Source organism: Callionymus lyra, chromosome 13 (genome assembly GCF_982586985.1).
Source record: "Callionymus lyra chromosome 13, fCalLyr1.hap1.1, whole genome shotgun sequence".
NCBI classification, from domain to species: domain Eukaryota; kingdom Metazoa; phylum Chordata; class Actinopteri; order Syngnathiformes; family Callionymidae; genus Callionymus; species Callionymus lyra.
Genome location: NC_141830.1, coordinates 23,236,140 through 23,256,090, shown reverse-complemented (window position 1 = coordinate 23,256,090; position 19,951 = coordinate 23,236,140). Strand labels below are relative to the sequence as shown.

The 19,951-nt window shown below is 41.4% G+C and overlaps 1 protein-coding gene across 2 annotated transcripts; it reads right to left on the bottom strand.

Moving 5' to 3' along the window:
- Window positions 1-32: 32 nt before the first annotated feature.
- Window positions 33-19,597, bottom strand: LOC148067824 (uridine-cytidine kinase-like 1). Of its 2 annotated transcripts, none has more exons than XM_087805086.1 (15): window positions 19,502-19,597; window positions 18,233-18,441; window positions 15,430-15,536; window positions 15,180-15,350; window positions 9,831-9,902; window positions 7,654-7,843; window positions 6,908-6,969; window positions 6,319-6,335; window positions 4,576-4,674; window positions 2,735-2,828; window positions 2,588-2,650; window positions 2,373-2,495; window positions 2,196-2,303; window positions 1,977-2,133; window positions 33-1,225 (listed from the first exon to the last, which is right to left on the bottom strand). In XM_087805086.1, exons 1-15 carry the CDS (start codon window positions 19,585-19,587, stop codon window positions 1,149-1,151), a joined length of 1,635 nt encoding a protein of 544 aa, XP_087661212.1. In that variant the 5' UTR covers window positions 19,588-19,597; the 3' UTR covers window positions 33-1,148. The 2 variants fall into 2 exon arrangements, with proteins under 2 accessions (XP_087661212.1, XP_087661211.1); XM_087805085.1 differs by lacking the exon at window positions 6,319-6,335 and adding an exon at window positions 5,783-5,802.
- Window positions 19,598-19,951: the final 354 nt, after the last annotated feature.

Genomic DNA, 19,951 nt, shown 5'->3' with positions numbered 1-19,951 from the left:
CATCCATGTTATGAAAAACCAAATCAACAAAGTGGTGTTTTTAATTTTTATTTCCTTAAAAGTAAACGGCACCATACAACAGAAATTACAATTTTTTTAAAACAGGTTTTCAAGGTAGGTTTCGTTTTGCCAGCAAGTGCATTTATTTGGATCTTCAGCTTGATCTTCATGAAATTCGAATCAACGTCACATTTAGATTAAGAATCCGTAGATCAATGCAAGTGCTGGATGTAAACAGTCATAACTGTGAATGGTTTCCACAAACGTCCTGGAATGTTTGGCGTCGTCATGCACGAATTGAAACAACGTGTAAATATTGTGTTGTCTCGATAATCTGTACACAAATACAGAATAAAAATGAGTAACACTATTAAAGCCACTGGTTCAGCACCGCAGTGACAAAATGGAAGCAAATTCAACGAAAACTGATGGAATTAAAGAAGCGTCGGTTAATTCATCCAAAGATGGCGTCAAGTAATCAATTCACAGAGAGTTGACTGAGGTAAGAACTTGACAATGTCATACAGTTTGGTGTAGAACAGTTAATCAAACACAACATTTCCCTGCTCCATTTATTTAATGTTGTCATTTTTATTTAGGTATTCGACGAGAAGCTACTTCTGACAATTTAATTTTTGTAACAATGTTCATTTCAATCATGAATAAACATTAGTAGCTTCTCATTTTTTTTTCAAGTCCTCAATTTAAATCAATAATTACTATTGATAAGTTTATATACTTTACGTTCCCCAAAATATATTTGAACAGTTTTCCCACCACAATATTTTTGTTATTATAAATATTAATGCTGTTATGGAATGCTGACAAATGATTGACAAGCTCTTGTTTTGGGTGTTTACGCTGCATCAATGGTTGAGAAGATGAAACTGGTGATGCTGGTCTCAGCTAATCCTGCAGCTGATTTACTCAAATCATTCATTTACAAAAAAGAAGAAGAAAAAGTGCAAAAATTCTGGCACAGATGATGAGTCGATAAACGTCTTCAAAACTGGCAACACTGTCGGCGTCAAGCTTTTTTCAGGATTACGTTTCGGTGGATGAGAAGCAGCGCAGGAGATTGTGTTTTGGCAAGATTACCCACAGCGACGGTGAGTCAGTCATCTGGACCCCCCGACCCGTGTTTGTCATCAGTAGTCCATCCCCTCGTCGCTCTCACACCAGTCCGATGGTGCGTCCGTTCCAAAGTAACGATCCCCAAAATTACCTTCAGCCAGAAACATGAGTCGACAAAAGGAACAAGAAGCAAAATTATTAGGAATTAATATCATTTCAAGAACTGAGCATATTTCACTTCAGCCTTACCTTTCAACATTTTTACACAATAATTTGTACACAATGCATACACAGCAAAACAAATGTGATTTTTGCTAAATGTGGGACAAAATCTAAACAAATAAGAACTTGATAGAATGATTAATCATTATATTAATATGTATTAATCATTCTATCAAGTCATGAAAAGCTAAATGGTGAAATGAGTAGCTTAAATCTAAATATCTTATATCAAGTATAATAATTTCTAGCATTTGTAAATAAAAAGTATTTAAAAAAATACATTTCTCTTTCTTTTTTCTTATCGATCAAGTATAAATCCACAAAAACTTTAGTTACTCATCGTCAATTTTAAGTCCTATTAATAACAAGAGTTTATTTGAAAGTCAGATTAAAGCACCATCATGCAGAAAACAGTGCTTTAATCCTAAATATTGGACAAGGTTTTTCCATGAAACATAAAAGGATTTATGAGATAAAATAATTTAGAATTATTATTATTATAATTAAAATGAAGGATTAAGATTGTAATCAATGGATCGTTGAACATGGTTTAAGATATTAGTTTATCTGCTCAAACCTTTCCTGGTTTTAAAAACGTCACTAAGACTTTCAACAGACAATCATATAACACTAAACCAACAGTTCTTTTCATTGCTATCAATAGTTAAATTCCGACTCACCGATCCCTGGAATGATGTGGAACTGGTCGTTGACCTCTTTGTCCACCGCGGTGGTGATGATGCGAACCTTTGGGAAGGCGTAGGCCACGGAGTGAACCCCCATCTCTGCCATGAGCAGCGACAGCAGGAAGATCTTGTCCTCGGGCACATCGTGGTCCTGCAGAGAGGAACCGTGAAGAGAAGGTGGAAGAATGTGATCGGTCACATGTGCAGACCTACCAGCAGGACTCTGACTGCCATGAGAGCTGCAGCTCCGGTGGACACGGTGCTGTCCATCAGGATCACGTAGTCTTCACTGATGTCTTTGGGCAGACGGAGGTAGTGGAGCTGAGAGCAGAGTCAGCGTCCAGCCGGGTTAGTGTCAGTGTCGGACACGCTCCGGTGGGTCAGTCTCACCTCTGGCTCTCCGGTGTCATGGTTGGTCTGGATGAGAATCTTCCCAAGACGAATGTCTTTACAAACGGCTGTCAGAGCTTGTTCCATGGTCTCACCTGCTCTGAGGATGGACACGCCTGTGATCTAGACCACACCAGAGGGAGGGGCTTTAGATGAGGCTCCGTGGTTGTTGAAGAGATAATAATTCAAGGTGTTTTGGCTCCATCTGAACTTACTCTTTTACCACTCAGCCTCTTCCCCTCATAGATCCCACCCTGCGGCGTCTCCACGGAAACGGGCTGGAAGGAGAAGATAAAGTGCTGATCCAGGACTTCAAAGACCGACGGCATATAAATGAAGACAAGAGTTTTACAGCAGCTCACCTTGAGCGGCAGGAAGGAAAGAGCATGTTCTATCAGCAGCCTCATTAATCTTTTGGAGTAGAAGATGAACTCGTCGCGGTTCGTCTCTTTGTTTCTACATTTAAACACAAAGTCGAGGTGAGACGAAGATGCAAAACTTACTTAGTTTTAGTTTTTTAGTTTTAGTTTTAGTGGGACTGTCTGGGTCTGTGTTAGAATGGTTCTCATCTTACCTTTCTGGGCGTAGTTTTAGTGTATCTGTCAATCAAATGAGGTCTGAATCGGCAGATCTGTTGTGTGGAGTTCCTCAAGGTTCTGTTCTGGGTCCTTTATTGTTTTTGCTGTACTTGATTCCCCTCAGTAAAATCATTCAGAGATTTCCAGAAGTTTCTTATCACATTTTTGCTGATGACATCCAGCTCTACTGCGCTTTTGATCCAACTGAGCCCCAAAGGCTGAACAGCTTAGTCAATTGTTTGCTAGAAATCAAACAATGAGTGAAAACACTCTACAGCTAAATGTGGACAAAACTGAAACACTGGTGATTGCTCCTGATGATAAGGTTCCAGGGTTGAGTCAATACTTGGGTGACTTAGGTCGGTCTGTCAAACTGAGCCTGAGAAACCTGGGTGTTGTATTTGATAAAGACATGTCTCTTGTTCAACACTGTAGAAAACTGACCAGAAACTGTTTCCTTCAACTGAGAAAAATCTCTAAACTTAGGAAAATGTTGTCGGAACATGATCTGGAGCTTGTAATCCATGCGTTTGTTTCTTCTCGTCTGGACTATTGTAACAGTTTGTTTTCATGTCTTAACAAGAAGGATCTGTCTCGTCTGCAGTTGATTCAGAACTCTGCAGCCAGAATTCTGACCCGCTCAAGTAGAAGAACTCACATTTCTCCGATCCTTAAAACTCTTCACTGGCTTCCAGTTTCTTTCAGGATCAACTTTAAAATTCTGGTTCTTACTTTCAGAGCTATTCATGGTCAGGCCCCTCCTTACATCACTGATCTGATCCAGCCTTACACCCCAGCTCGGGCTCTGAGGTCTGTGGATCAGAATCTACTTATGGTTCCACGCACACGGCTCAGGACCAGAGGAGAGAAATCTTTTCAGGCTGTTGCTCCTAAGCTTTGGAACGATCTTCCTCTCTCTTTGCGTTTGATGGAGTCTACTGACTCCTTTAAGAAACATCTTAAGACGTTTCTATTTGTTCAGGCTTTTCCTTGATTTTCTGGAACTCCTGTGTTGTTCTCAGTATTATCTTGATCTTTAAAGTATATACTTTTTTGAGTATTGTTTTGATTGTTTAAGCGCTTTGTGACCCTGGTCTGGAAAAGCACTATATAAATAAATATTACTTACTTCTGCTCACATTCGATAACCCTTTTTATCATGTTTATGTTGCATGTCTTTTATACTTTTGACAAAAACAACACTTTACACCAAGAAGGCTTGATATGTTTTTGATTCAAATTGACGTTACGATTCAATAAAACGCAATTGGAAAAGAAAAGCTGACTCAACGGTAAGTGGCAAAAACAAAATGGGACAGAGAAGAAGCGCCTCGTCATTTTTTTCCCCTTCTTTGTCTATTTTTTTTTGTATTTAAAAGAGCAAAACATAGCTTTATATATTCCACTGGTGTGGCCAGTTCTATTGACATTAAAATAATTTGTTATATTCTCCATTTAAGGTGTGTTGTGCCATGCCATTTTTTTTTTTTTTTAAGTTAAAAAGTTAAATAGATTTGAATGAATTATCTTTATTTATCAATCGATGTATTTCATCATAATATCCAGACCTGGACGGTTAAGGAGTCTTATATTTGTGTTAAATCACTGGTGTTTTGCCGTCTGACCTGATGATGGTGTGCATGCCTCGGACCTGCGGCGTGCTCTCCATCACGCTGAGGGTTGTGGGTAATGGCTGCCCCTGGTGAGCCGAGGCCAGCGCTGATCTGTGGAGGACGAACAAACATAATTAGTAAAATAACACAAGTAAAGTCGGCCTGATAAATACACACAAAATAAAAAAAGGCTGTTTTTGTCTTTCATCAGCAGGGGGCGCTGATGACCAGCTTCTACCACAGACCGGGTTACGTTTGGGATGACAGGCTGGATGACGTCATGCTCGGAACTAATGCAGAATATTCTCCGCCAAGTTAAAGCAGCACGGAACCAAAGTGTCCAAAACTCTAGCATTAGTTTGTTGCATTTATTGTTAATAAATAAATATATTATACTATTGTAATGGTTGTTGCCTAGAGCAACAATTCCAAACATTTTAGTATCATTATATTAATACGTTCTCCAATGATTTGTTTAATTTAACAGTCATGACTCATCTGTTTTTTAACCATGTTTTTCAAAACCTAAATTTGTATGGACAACCTGCGGGTGTCAACCGCTTTACAGTAGTGGATCAAAGACAATATTTTCACATGAAATACTAAGAGACTTTTTTAGTTACCGATTAAATTAATCGAAAGAAGAAAACGAGAGGCTTTAACTCGTTTTGCAAACAAAGAAACACACAGAAAACTGGCTAAAGGAGGAAAAACACGACACTAGTAGGAATATTCTATAAACACCATTTTTCTTTCAACTACTTTTTTCCCCTTTTAGTGGTTCCAAAGAAGAGATGCTTTAACTACAGAAGGATATTCATTTTTAAAGAAGCAGTCAGAGACAACAACTACGAGCATCTGTTAGCAAACCTTTTGAAAAATTAAAGCGATAAAAAAATTAAATAGCACCAGTTAGTTTAAGTCGTGCATTTTAGGTTAAAAGCATGAACAGCAATTTCTGCTGCCGGAGAACCATCCTGACAAGCCGACAGAAAACTGTACTCAATGATGGCTTGTTTGGGATTTTTTCACACAACCAGCACTTCTGCTACGGTTTGACTTGAGCTCAAGTATCAAGTGCCTCAGGTAACATTTGAAGGTTCTACAACAAGGCAGCAAAAAGTGCTAACAGGAGCTTTAATGGCGTCCGCACAAACACTGTTAAAGCAGTGCAGGCGGGTGAATATTGGAGCACAAGGATGCACGAGTGTAATCTCACATGTCCCAGCGCAGCTTCCTCTGAAGAAGACATTGATTTAGTGTTGAAGAGAAGGATGAACCAGGAAGGGAAAGTAAAAAGGACGAGTGTAAGAGAAAAACAATTTTACACGGCGACTCCTCATGTTAAACACAATATCTCGAATAAAGAAACGTAAATGTGTGTGAAATATTCTTCGGTTTAAGAGTTTCTGTGTGAACACAATCTGTTTGGGATCATGTCAGCAGATCACAGAAGAAGAGTTGCTCTGCATGCATCAGGCTTTAACAGGAGAGAAGCTCTTTCGGTCATCATCATTTATCTACAAAGTGTATTTCTGACCTCTACAGGCCGCTTCAGGAGCTACAAACAAACACAGACTGACGTTGGAATACCTGCCAGAGACAGTTCAAACTTAGTCAAACACGCCGACATCTCTGGGGTATTTTCTGGACATTTTCACTTTTGTTTGGAAGAGAAAATTAACGGCAAACAAACTGAAAAAACCCCAGCAGAACAGGGAGGAAAACTAAAAGTTGAGCCCAAACCGTCCGTACCTCACATTGATCTCACGCTGGAGCGGAAACACAGCATTCAGCCAGGCAGGCGGGGGTGGGGGGGTCGTGCACGACAAGGAGTCACACAGTCACAGCAACATGTGTGTGTTTGTGTGAGCAGAGGAACATAAGAGAACAAAGGTGAGACAAGCCATTCCTCAAAATTACAAACCATAAAAAAACAAAAGAACAGGATTAACAATTGATCAGTGTCTATCAGTTCTGTTCACAAAGTAGCTTTATGAAGAGAGAGGGGGTGATGGGGCACCTTGTAGGGCCATTACTTCCACCTGCAAAGGCCTACAGCTCCACAGCTTTTACAGCCTAAGAGGGAAACGATAAAAACCTGAAGCGACTTTGAAAATGTAAGTGTGTTTAGCTCCGGGATTGTTCTGAGGCCCAAGGTCACAGTTTTCAGTTTCAATGACAAACAGGTCGTGTTCACACAGAGTTGGTCCCAATGAGAGAGCCTGAGGTTAACCTTGATGGTTTTTATCAGAGGTACTAACACAGTTGACCGTCAAGAGACGCACAATCGATGAATGAACAAGAAACACTGCACAACAGAGGGAGAAAAGAGATGCATTACCTTCTCCAGCTGACTGTGGACGTGCTGCACGATCAGATCCAGGGCTACGAAGTTGTCTCCACCTGCAGACGGAGACTTTTATTGAGAGGAAAGTATGATTCAAACATAAGAGGATGAAGAGAGAATGACACCTTTACGGTGTTAAAGGTTGTGAACATATCTTGAAGTTCTAAGGAACATCTGATATGTATGAGATGAAGAAAAAGAGTCGTATAATAAAACTGAAAGTCGTATTTAAATCTTGCCTGGATTCCTCAATACCCTGTTATTTTATTATTCAGAAGGAATTTATCTTGTTTTGTTATTTTGCTGATTTTAATGTACTGTGCCATTAAAAAAAGGAATGTAGTTGTTTTCATGTGAAGGACTTTATTACTATTATTATTAAAAACTATGGAAAATTAGCCTTTAGTTTGCAGGCCAAGAAATGCTCCCTGTAAAGAATTAATGGAGGAAAATGAGAAATGAAGAATCAAATCCAAGAAGTTAACATTAACACCAACAAGGTATAGATAATAAGAGTTTAACCAGGAATACTGAGCTTTTCTTTACAACGATTTAGTGTTCACAAGTGGGAGAAGTCCTCAGTGCAAACGCGAGATACATTGGGAGGGCTATGTCTCCAACTTGGACTGGGACCAGCTTGTTATTCTACAATAAGGTTCTGGTATGTTTGTATTTGAACTCTGTCCTCAAGAGCCACATGAACACGGTCAAAGAGTGAGTGCCCCCTCAACCCCACTGACCTCTGGGCACCACGATGTCGGCGAGCTGCACCGTGGGCTCGATGTACTGCTCAAAGGCGGGCTTCACAAACTTATTGTACTGTTTGATGACGCCGTTGATGTCCCGCCCCCGATGAGCGACGTCCCTCTTCAGCCTCCGTATGAGCCGGATGTCCGAGTCCGTGTCCACAAACACTTTCATGTCCAGCAGCTGCGAACGAAGGCAAACTTTTGTTGATCAATTCATCTCTGAAGACTCACAACTTACATTTCCCTGCACCAAAAACAAGATGACATTCATTGACGGTTTTAAAAATGTGTAATTTATGTATTTGAAACACAAATATTTAAGAAGCATATATTTTTTGAAAAATGTAATTCCAATTGTTCAAAAGTAAATGCTCTAAATTCAATATTATTTTTATTTGTAGCCTACTTAATGCAATATAAAAATGTTGTACGTGGCTTGAAAAGGTAAAAGTTTTGACCGAGTTTGTTGCACACCATCGCTGTCAGAGATGATGTCGAGGTGTAAACCGAGGATCCGTCACTGACCGCTGTCACTTTAAGAGCATGTTGGTCGTCCAACAGGCTTCATTACACCGAACTTCGACTCAGCAGAACCAGGAAAAATCAATGAGACCGCATGACAGGGCAGCAGGAAAAGGGAAGGAAACTGTCCGGTGCGCGAGGATGCCGGGTGATGGAGAGGATGAGTCCGATCGTAGCTCAGATCCATAAGCACCAACATGATTCTGTCAGACAGCGACCAGCAGGGAGATGTTGCTGAACACGAGCAGTTGATGCAAAGTTCTCAGTTACAGAAACACGTCTTAACAAGACGTCTATGGGCCAAAAAATAACCTGGATTAACATGATCGTAGATCATGTATCTGTTTTAAAGTGATGCCAGTTTTTAAAGGGCAACACCCAGATTGAATGAAACTGAACAAGATAGTTTTAAGATGATCAAATCCAAATTCCCAGTGCTCTAACATAACATAATATCACAATGTGGGCTCCTACCAATGTCAAGAACAGGTAGAGTTTCACTTGAAGTGTCTTGTTTTTATTTAGAGACAAAACACAAAAATATTAAAACGTATCTACTTCTATTGAACATTTCTTTTACATCATCACCTGAGCCTCTACACAAACTTTTTTTTTTAAATGCATTATGGATATTTTGAAGGTACATTTTTTTTGTCTGTTATTCAACTCTGGGGGTTTATTTCATTGGGACAAGATCTTCTATTGAGAGGCTTCATTGGTATCCTTCACCTTCTTTATCATCACTGTGACATTTGAAAAAACGAAGCGTAAAATATATTTAAGAAAAGTATTTGACCAAAACAATATTATTGATTTTTTGACAGATTTTAAAGTGTTTCTAAATGTACTTCCTGAAACCCCAATCCTCACTGGCATCAGGACAAACCTGTATTTTTGGATCACAGTTTTTTTGTTAAAAGAAAAATCAGTAGAATCTGAAGGTTTGATCCATATTAAAACAAGGATTGGATTATATGATGCACTCGATTTAAGAATCATCGTTTCTCTTTGAAAAAAACAAAACAAATTTTGATCCAATCCGATAACCAATACCGATCAGATTACCGTTGAACAACTGGCTCTATAGGACATGAACAAAACAAGGGATCCTCAGATTTTATTTCCCAATAAGATTTGATCGAGATATTCTGGGTTTGTGATGATCTAGCCACGTGCAGGCTATTCCCATCTTTGAGGAAACATACAGCTTCATTCACAGAGACGGTGGCGACAAGGCATCTCCAGTAGACAAACTCCGCATTAAAGCATCAGATTTACAGCAGTCACTGACGGAACACAATTAATCACTCCGGACAAAAGCCCTTATGAACAGAATCGGGCTCGAGTCCCCGGGGAGCTAAGGCGTCTTATCTCCACGCTCCAGCTCCCGCGCCCACAGACAATGAGGACGACTCTTAACGGCGAGCAACACTGCCGTATGGATCTTCTGTAATTTAAGTGCCATCGTTAATTTCCGGCTGATGCATCGGCTCGATTCTTCATTTAAAACCAATGTTTGATACTTTAACAAGAAGAATTTTACAGAATAAACAAAAGTTTTTTTGTCAATAATATCAACTCGGTTCGGTAGTGGCCAGTCGAATATATATATAAATATATAAAATAGCAAGGATTACATTTCTCACCTTAAGCAGTTCTTTGTTTGCAAACGCCAGAATCCCCTCAAAGATGACGACGTTGGCACCGTAGACTGTTTTCTGAAAGAGGAATTATCGTTTAACATCGACAGAAGTCTGAACACTTTATCTGATGATTAAAACTCTAGTAAATACCATTTCATATCAAACCTCTAGAAAATTCCATTTTCATACAATGAAATTAAATTTCTCAAAATTAATTCAATATTCATAACATAAAAATGTGTTCATATGTATAAATATCAGTGTCATCTCAATATTGAATGAATTTCAAATGTTCAAAATAGTTGAAAATTGAGTTTAAATTTTCTTTTTAAGAATCAAGATATTTTTTGAATAATAGTAATTTTAATATTCAAAAGGGTTTAATTAGTCTTTATTAAAAGGTTACATTTTTTTCAATACCAAAAGATACCAGAGTGCAACTTAATCAAGCTTCCAGCCAATCATTGATTTTGAAAGGCTAAAATAAAATATTGAATTAATAAGGATGTATTTTTGAATACTGCCAAATAAAACAATTGCATTCAATTCTTATTAAAAGTATTAAATATATATATTAAAACATTTTTTTTTTTAAACAAAACAATTTCTACAACATTTCAACTCCATCTATCTTTTGAAATGATAAATGTAATCGTTCAATAATTCGATGGCACCGATACATAATTGACCATATATATCTTCAGACCAGCACAGAGAGAGAATTCCCTTCAGCACTATTCCTCCGAGTCCACAGATTTAATTGGATCAAAATGGTGGTCAGATGCTATTACATTAAAGGCGCCGACGAGGACGGCTGCCTCTTCCAGTAGCTCCGCAGCAATTTCTATAATTTTCTGTTTTTTATTAATTTTTTACTATAATCTTTTTAAATGGATACTTTTGAACATGGAAAGAATCGTCTTGTTTACTCAAGAGAGGATCTACTGTCGCTGAAGTCAATGGCACGGGCTGGAGATCGCCACAAGATCCCGATCGAACTTCAGCGCCGTTACAGAGGCTGTCGGGCAGGGAAGCGGCTAAAGGCTAAGCTAACGGACAATCGGAGACGTCACAGACCAACGATCCCAACGATCACGATGGGGAACGTCAATTCACTGACGAATAAGATGGACGAGCTGTCTGCCCTCAACAACCAGCGGATCTACAGAGAGAGCAGCTTGTTGATCTTCACGGAGACGTGGCTCACTCAGCTGACTCCGGACTCACACGTGGAACTGCCGGGTTTCAGCACCATCAGAGCGGACAGAGACGCGCGCGCGTGTGGGAAGCGCAGAGGAGGAGGTCTGATCATGTACGTGAATAAACGCTGGTGTAGCCCGGGACACGTTACTGTAAAGAAAGTCTCTTGTTGTCAAGATTTAGAACTGTTGGCTGTCAGCATGCGTCCATATTATCTACCGCGTGAGTTCAGTCACGTGATCGCGCTGTGTGTTTACATTCCTCCGAGCGCTGCGGCTGCATCTGCCTGTGAGAAGATCCACACAATGACAGCTCGACTTCAGAATCAACATCCTGACGCGTTTATCATCATCTCTGGAGACTTTAATCATGCCAACCTGGACTCTACTCTGCCTACTTTCCATCAGGCCGTGGATTGTCCCACCAGGAATAACAGGACAATTGACCTTCTTTATTCCAACTTGAAGGACGCCTACAGAGCCAAACCTCTTCCTCCACTTGGAAGGTCCGATCACAACCTGGTCCACCTTCAGTCACAGTACACTCCTCTGGTGCAGAGACAGACTGTGGCCACTAAGACAATCAGAAAGTGGACACCAGCTGTGGAGGACGCCATCAGAGACTGCTTTGAAACAACAGACTGGGATGTGCTGCTGAGGTCTCATGGTGAGGACATCGAGGGACAGACACACTGTCTAACAGATTATTTAAATTTCTGTTTGGACGTTGTCGCCCCTACTAAGACTGTCCGCTGTTACCCTAATAATAAACCGTGGGTAACAAAGGAGGTCAAGGATGTCCTTAACAGGAAGAAAGTGGCATTCAGGAGCAGAGACAGGGACGCCATGAGGTCAGCTCAGCAGGAGGTGAAGCGATGCTTGAAGGAGGCAAAGGACACCTACAGGAGGAGGTTGGAGGAGAAGCTGAGCCGAGAAGAAATAAGAGAGGTCTGGGATGGTGTTAAAACCATCACTGGACACAAGACCAAGGCCTCTCTGACTGCAGTGGACACGGTGGATGAGGCAAATGGACTGAACAACTTTTTCAACAGGTTTGAGCAGGTCACCTCACCCTCACTGCTGCCCGCCTCAGGACCTGCCCCACCTTCTTGTGCCCCCCCCAGCTCCACAGAACCACTTCCCAGCTTCACCTCACTCCAGGTACAGGATGTACTTCGGAGGATTCGTCCAGGGAAGGCTGCTGGTCCTGATAAGGTGTCTGCTCGACTGCTAAAGACCTGCGCTGCTGAACTAGCTGAGCCACTCCAGCATGTCTTCAACCTCAGTCTACGGCTGGGGAAAGTACCAACTCTGTGGAAGACTTCCTGTATCGTTCCAGTCCCTAAAAAGATCCGACCGAGTGTGCTGAACGATTACAGACCGGTGGCACTGACTTCGCAGCTGATGAAGACACTGGAGCGGCTGGTCCTCAAACATCTTACGCCACAAGTCCAGCACGCGCAAGACCCCCTGCAGTTTGCCTACCAGCCAGCAGTTGGTGTGGAAGATGCCATCCTTCACCTCCTGCATCGGACCTACTCCCACTTGGATAAAGGAAGCGGTTCAGTGAGAATCCTGTTCCTGGACTTTTCTAGTGCCTTCAACACTATCCAACCCACTCTGCTGCAGGACAAACTGACTAAGATGCATGTGGACCCTGGTCTGGTCTCCTGGATTACGGACTATCTTACTGATCGACCACAGTATGTCAGGCTGAAGGACATCAAGTCTGACACTATGGTGTGCAGTACAGGAGCACCTCAGGGGACAGTACTGGCCCCTCTCCTCTTCACCATCTACACTTCAGACTTCTGCTACAACTCAGAGCTGAGTCTCGTCCAGAAGTATGCTGACGACACTGCCATTGTTGGATGCATCAGGGACAATAGCGAAGACGAGTACAGGAGTCTGATACGTGACTTTGTGGACTGGAGTGAGAGGAACCACTTGCAGCTGAACACCTCAAAAACCAAGGAGCTGGTCTTGGATTTCGGGAGGTCCAGGACAAAGCCACGTCCAGTGTCCATCAGAGGCGACGAGGTGGAGATAGTGGACAACTATAAGTACCTCGGTGTGTGGATGGACAGTAAACTGGACTGGTCCTGCAACACAGACCATGTGTATAAGAAGGTTCAGAGTAGACTGTACTTTCTGAGGAGGCTTCGTTCATTTAACATCTGCAAGAAGCTCCTCTGCATGTTCTACCAGTCTGTGGTGGCCAGTGTCCTGTTCTATGCTGTGGTGTGTTGGGGTGGAAATGTGTCCAAGAGGAGTGTCAACAGGTTGGACAGGTTGATCAGGAGGGCTGGTTCTGTGGTTGGAATGAAGCTGGACTCACTGGTGACAGTTGCTGAGAGGAGATCATTGAACAAACTACTGTCCATCATGGACGATGACAGTCATCCTCTCAGCACTGTCATCAGTGAGCAGAGAAGCAGAATGAGTGCACGAATGCTCCTACCCAGGTGCAAAACAAATAGACTCAGGGACTCATTCATCCCTCGGGCTATTAAATTGTACAATTCTGAGTTCGGGGGCAGGAGTGGAGTGAGAGTATCTGGATGTTCTGTTCCATGTTAGTCTTTGTATCTTTGTCTTTGTTGTTTTTCTTTCCTTGACCTATGTTCTTTGTCTTTGTCTTTAGACTTAGATTGTGTCATCTTGTTCTTCCTCTTTATGTTCTTCTTATTTTATTTTTTATGTATTATTTTTTATTGTTTATGAAAAATTGCTGGCTATTGTAAAAAAACAATTTCCCAAAGGAGACCTCCTGAGGGATCAATAAAGTTTTACCTTACCTTACCTTACCTTATTAACCCCTGATTCTGTCCCGAGCACATCGGGGAACTCTATCAATTTGAGAAGAGGCGGGGAAGGCTGGACCACTGGAGCTGATGGAAAGCTTATCCTGCTGAAGGTTCACATGTACTCGAAGCCGTGTTGAACGAAAAAAAACACTGGTCCACTCTAGAGAACTGGTGTGTGTTCTCGTGGACCTCCTCTGGGACTGAGGTGCAGCCAGCGTCGCTGCGAGCTGACCTGAGAGCTGCTGCGTCTCTCAGCCATGAAATTACAGCACATAGAAACAGGGAGCAGTTGTCAGAGAGAATCACGGCCGGATTGATTCCACGCTCAGACTTGTTGGTGGGTGTGGGGGAGGAGAGGGCGAGGAGGCTCTCACTTGTGAGCGTCGCCGACTCTAACATTTTAATAATGACCTCATTAAAAGAAAATCTCATTTAACATAGAGCCACTTACTCCAGGCTCCTCTGGGACTTTTGTCACAGAATTCTACGATTAATTATTGAAATCACAGAAGCAGAGGGCGCAGAGGAGGGGGTTATGGGGGTCCGAGATCACATCCACAACAACTGTGAGCTTGTGAGATTGAGATTTAATTACATTGTGTGCGTGTATATTTATATACATCCGTGTGTGTTTATATGCGTGTATATAACTTGCTTATTTGCATTTGTGCGTTTGCATAAGTGCATCTCTGTGTGTGTGTCTACGTATGTGTGTGCATATGTGTGTGTGTGTGCCTACGTGTGTATTTATATACATCTGTGTGTTTATATGTGTGTATATAACTTGCTTATTTGCATTTGTGTGTTTGCATAAGTGCATCTGTGTGTGTGTGCCTAGGTGTGTGTGCCAAGGTGTGTGTGTGCCTACGTGTGTGCATATGAGTGTATATTTATATACATCTGTGTGTTTATATGTGTGTATATAACTTGCTTATTTTCATTTGTGTGTTTGCATAAGTGCATCTGTGTGTGTGTGCATATGTGCATTTGTGTGTGCCTATACTAGTGTGTGTGTATAACTGTATATACGCGTGTGTATAGGTGTGTGTGTGTGTGTGTTTATGTGTATATATAACTTACCTATATATTTGTGTGTGTGCATTAGCGCGTGTGCATGTGTGTGTGTAACATGAGAGTTTGGGTCTAAGAAGCCATTTGTGTACATGTGATAGTTGTGTGCATTTAAGTGTATGTTGTTGTTTTTGCTATATTATGTTGTTTGTGAAATTGTGTCTTACCGGAAGTGTTGTGTTTAGACTTCTCACTTAAGTAGTCACATCACAACAAATAAACTAGTCTAAACTAGCAACAACACAACCACGGTGCTTCAAGTGTCGTCATCTCACCCATTCCTTGCGTCTGCAGTGAGAGGTGAAGTCGTACACGGGCACTTTGATGCTCTTCCCTTTCTTCAGCTTCCTCAGGACGGTCACCAGCAGCTCGAAGTCGAACGCATCTGGGTGGTCAAAGTTGTACTCGTTTTTAGCCGCCAGCTCCTGCTGCTCCTTGTTCAGAACCTTCAGTGTGGAGAAACACCATGAATGTCACATGAGATGTTTTCTAATCAATCCTCACACACGAGGAGAAGACAGTTACCTTGTAGAAGGAGTCCATGGACAGAAGAACCACCCAGGGAACATCCAGAGCTTCAATGATCTTGTTAGCCACCGTGGTTTTACCAGAGGCGCTGCCTCCACATAGACCTGAGGACCAGGACCACTCAGTGAACACTTCTTACAGCGGCTCTCACAACACAAGGGAACCACACACACACACACACACACAACTTCTGCTCACGGTTTCAGCCAGATCTGTGTAAAGTTGTTGTTGCTCTACACAAAAAGTGGGAACTTTGGTCACTTGTGAGGGTCCAGGGTCACATCGACACAACTGTATGATTGTGTGACGACATCTAGTTACAAGGGGAAACCAACACACTTGATCATGAATACAACTGTGCGAGTCCATTATCAATTGAGTGTGTGTTTAGTGATACTGGTATTGAGTGTGTGTTTGTTTTAACACCCGAGTCTACAGTCTGTGATAGTACACCTGTTTTTTGGCAACTGTGTGTCTCCTAATAATTTGAAGTAGTTAGTCTTAAAAGGCAAGTAGGTTAGTGAGTGAATCAGGGTGTTTGTGCTTCTAGAGTCAATATATGCTTGTGTTAAAGCGTTTGTGAGTCTGTGTTTCTGCATGTGTAGGCATTTTTTGTGTGAAGTGTGTATTTGTCATTAAGGCAGCATTTTGAGTTTGTGATTCTCTTTATGTTGTTGCACAGCATCATGCAACAAATGTTGGTTTTAAAAGAATGTTTGTGTTTGATAGTGCAATGTTAAGGCGTGTGTTTGAGTGTGCGTTTGTCAGATTACGTGGATATAAGGGTGTGTCAAGTGTGTGCTGGTTTCAGTGCCTTTGTGTTTCTCAGTGTTAAATCATTAATTGTTTTGAATGTGTGTTGACAAACTAATCCTTGTTTTACGCACATCAGTGTTTGATTTGTGGATTTGTGCGTCACTATGATCTTTTTGTATTTGGGTTCGCTAAAGCAGATTTTTGTCAGTGTGTAGTGAAGTGTTGTAATTAAATCAAGCAACTTATTGTTTTACTGTAACAATATATGGGTTTACCAGGGGTTTCAGAAAATATTTATAAGAGATCCAGGCGATGACTGAGGACGAGGGGAAAAATTATATTATAGATATATTTTAATTAAATATATATCTAGGTTTAAAAACTAATTTCATCAAGAGTAATGCGATCTGTAAATTCTGCAACCACCCAACTTGGTTTATACTATAAATATGTTGGTTTTCCCCCACAGTACGCAATTGTATCATAGCCCCTACATCCTGATACGCACCATATCTGCAGATTCTTGCGTGAGTTCAGAGGAGAACCAGTTGGATCGATTACGTGTCATTTTTTTGTCTGAAGTGAATTAAAACAAGTCAATAAAAGGCTGAGAAAGTATCACGGCTGTTGGTGGTGTGAGGATGTGTGCGCTGAAGAAGTGATTTGTCGCACTGCAGACAACATGTGGGTGCAACTGTACATTGTTCTTCTGACAGATACAGACAATAAAACACTCTTGGAAAGGTGTGAGAGCAGCCTCCCCTCACTTGACCTCCCGAGTGACAGACACAAGAGAAATCTTTCAGGAGAGCAGTCCTGGGACAGCAGCCAGGTCCAGAGTGTGTATTGTTCAGGAACAAAAATAGTCTTCGGTGGAATGAATGATTTCCAGTCAGGTCTTTAAGGCAGCTTGAGCTCAGATCAGAAGATTTGAGGGCCGAGTCACAGACCAGAAGACGAGTTTTATAAATAACACCGTCGACACTCATTCATTCTTTCATCCTTCCTACAGTCTGAAGCCAACTGTCACTAGAGAGAAGGAAAAGAGACACCCTGAACACACACAAACTGTCTGTTTAAACATTTGTTGGGCGTCACATGTCATCACTCACTGCCTGAAGTCAAACTTTCTTCTTAAGAAAAAAAGTGGACAAAAATCCAAGTCCTTGGAAACCAAGTTCAAGTATGGATTATAACAGGTTGCTGACATTGAACGCCTTCATTGTTGGCAGTAAATAATGCATAATTACATGTGGGGAAAACGGTTCTTGTTCTCAGACCAATTTTCTGACTCACATTTCCCTTTATAGCTTTTTTTTAAAGGTCCCCTGAAAACAGCCTTTCATGTAAAACCTCATGCATTTTTTCTGTCAAAAGAAGCCGATGGTTCCCTTACTGAAGGAAAGTTAACCCTTACTTTACCAACCTGAAACCAGATAAGATTTGACTAGAGCATTATTAACGACTTTAACGCCAGCTGGTGGAAAATATTCTAAATAGGGCTTTTTCGGCCAGTACATTTATCTGCCTTTACTATTGAAAGGAACAGTCAAAACTAGTTAACTTGACCGGTAATAATGAACGTTCATTCGGCTCCTTGTTTAGATAGAAGGAGCAAATACATTGAAATGATGTACATCATACGCAAAAATATATATATTTTTTTTTAATAAAGGGAAAATTTAAGAACCCGTCTTCTGCACCAGGACATGAGAGACACTTTCTACCGACAACATCAATTGAAAAAACTCGTAAAAGGGGGTAAAAGAGAGAGCAGTGATTTGAATCGGAGAAACCTGACGTCCTCAAAGTCCAAAAATGCTGTGCGCTACCAAGTGAGCAAACCAAACTATTAATAAAACGTGAAAGCATTCGGTCGTTGCAGAGTTCAGGCGAATCATTGCACCCGTCAATGACATACCTCTGCAACCAGGTCGAAGCAGAAAATCAGTTATTTGCCATCATACAACTGTCATTACGATATGATTTAACATTGAAATGTTTGGTAGTTTTCAGGCGAATCATAAAAACTACGTTCACTCACCGATAACGAAAGCTTCTTTGAAAGTAGTCCCGGTGACATTGTACCAAGGAGGCCTGCCAGCCGTGTAGATGGTCCTCTTGTTGGTCCGGAGCAGCGGTGGCTCCGTCTTTGACTGGCTCGTGGTTCTTTTGCGCGGCGTTAGCGAAGGGGTCAAAGGGCAATGTGGAACATGGTTTGAAAGGCCATCCAGTGAATCCTCTCCACTGCCGCTGAAGTAAAAGACACAGAAGAAACTTGAAGATGGATAGATGCGTACTTCATTTGTCTCACCGAAAGAAATTCACAGAAGCGAGTTTGACGTAATGCTTTGCTTTATGTGCCATCAGAGATAACTAGTTAGCTCAGAGTCCCCCAACAAGGCTGCCCTGGAGAAGGCCTTTAAAGACCAGAGTTCCAACAGAAGTGCAATATGTCCTGTGGAGGATGAAGAGAGAGTTATGTCTCTTAACTCCCTCTCTGGGTCCACCACAGTGGTTTGTCCACACTGTCGGTGTGGTTGAGGGGGAGAACAGGGGAACTTTGTCGATCCTCCCCAGGAAAACACACCGAGGCCCCTGGGTGCAGCACAAGATGGAAGTGAGGGGACTCACATGAGTAAGGCGTCATCATTTGGCCAAAGAAAGTGTATTACCATTTTCAATCCCTTCACTATGTTCAAGTTATATTATTGTCAAATATACATGCATCAAGACATACAGAATAAATGAAATTGTAGTGTCAGGTCCCGATGTCATGCAGTCCATTCTTACACCTACTGTGATATCATCACAGAGACGTCATTTATAATCTTGACTGAATGACAACGTTTCTAAGTTTAAAATAGCAGCAAACCTCGTGGATATTTTCGCTATAACAGAAGAGTTGCGCAATATGCCACTCCTACACGCCTGTGAGCGTTTCAACAGTTAACGGTGTAGCTGGACTTTCAACATTAATGCTATTACTTTTTAAGAGCGATAAAATGGAAATTTATCACACGTTTATGTGATGATCTCTTCAAAATTAAGCACCTATTTTTCGTGCAATACATATAAAAATGAACACGTGATAGGACGCTACATTCCCGGATAACAAAGTGTAACTTTAAGTTGATAAATATGGATATATATCAGAGAAAACAACGCTTTTGTCTGCAGGTTTGTTCAGAGCAGCGATGCTAACCTGAGCTAGCCAGCTAGCTGCAGTTTCAACCTGTCGTGTCAGTTTATCAGAACAAATTCTGCGTCACAGCGTTAAAATAACAGCACAGGGGAAGGAAACACTATGTACCTGTCGGACCTGGACACGAACCGGTCCGCCTGGGTGCCGCTATCGGACTTTGGGTCCGCAGTCTGTTCCTCGCTGGAGGTCTCCATGTCGAGCTGCTGGAGGAACAGCGCGGAAAAAATAAACACAAGCGTAATGACGTAAGAGCGCGACGCAGTGGTGCATTTAAGGTAACCGGGAATATAATTATTGACGTGCGTTTATGACATTTAAAAAACATCAGAGAATCATTATACGTTTCTATCTGTCCATCTCAAAACACACAATCTTAAAGCATGTTAGTTTTTTCAATTATTTCAGCAATTATAAAATGTAGATGATTAATAACAAAAACTTTTTTTTCACGGGGATCACAAATGCAGCGTTATCACAGTCTTCTTCAATTGATCCAGGTTTGAGTGACAGGTTTCTTTCCACTCAGATATCTGACATCAATTGATGTCATTCCACAGA

Coding starts and splice junctions, on each gene's coding strand:
- LOC148067824 (XM_087805085.1), bottom strand. CDS start 19,587: ATGGAGACCTCCAGCGAGGAACAGACTGCGGACCCAAAGTCCGATAGC. Junction 4,675..5,782: donor AGGAAGCTGCGCTGGGACAT/GTGAGATTACAC, acceptor CGTCCTCCACAG/ATCAGCGCTGGCCTCGGCTC. Junction 1,226..1,976: donor CCACATCATTCCAGGGATCG/GTGAGTCGGAAT, acceptor TTCTGGCTGAAG/GTAATTTTGGGGATCGTTAC.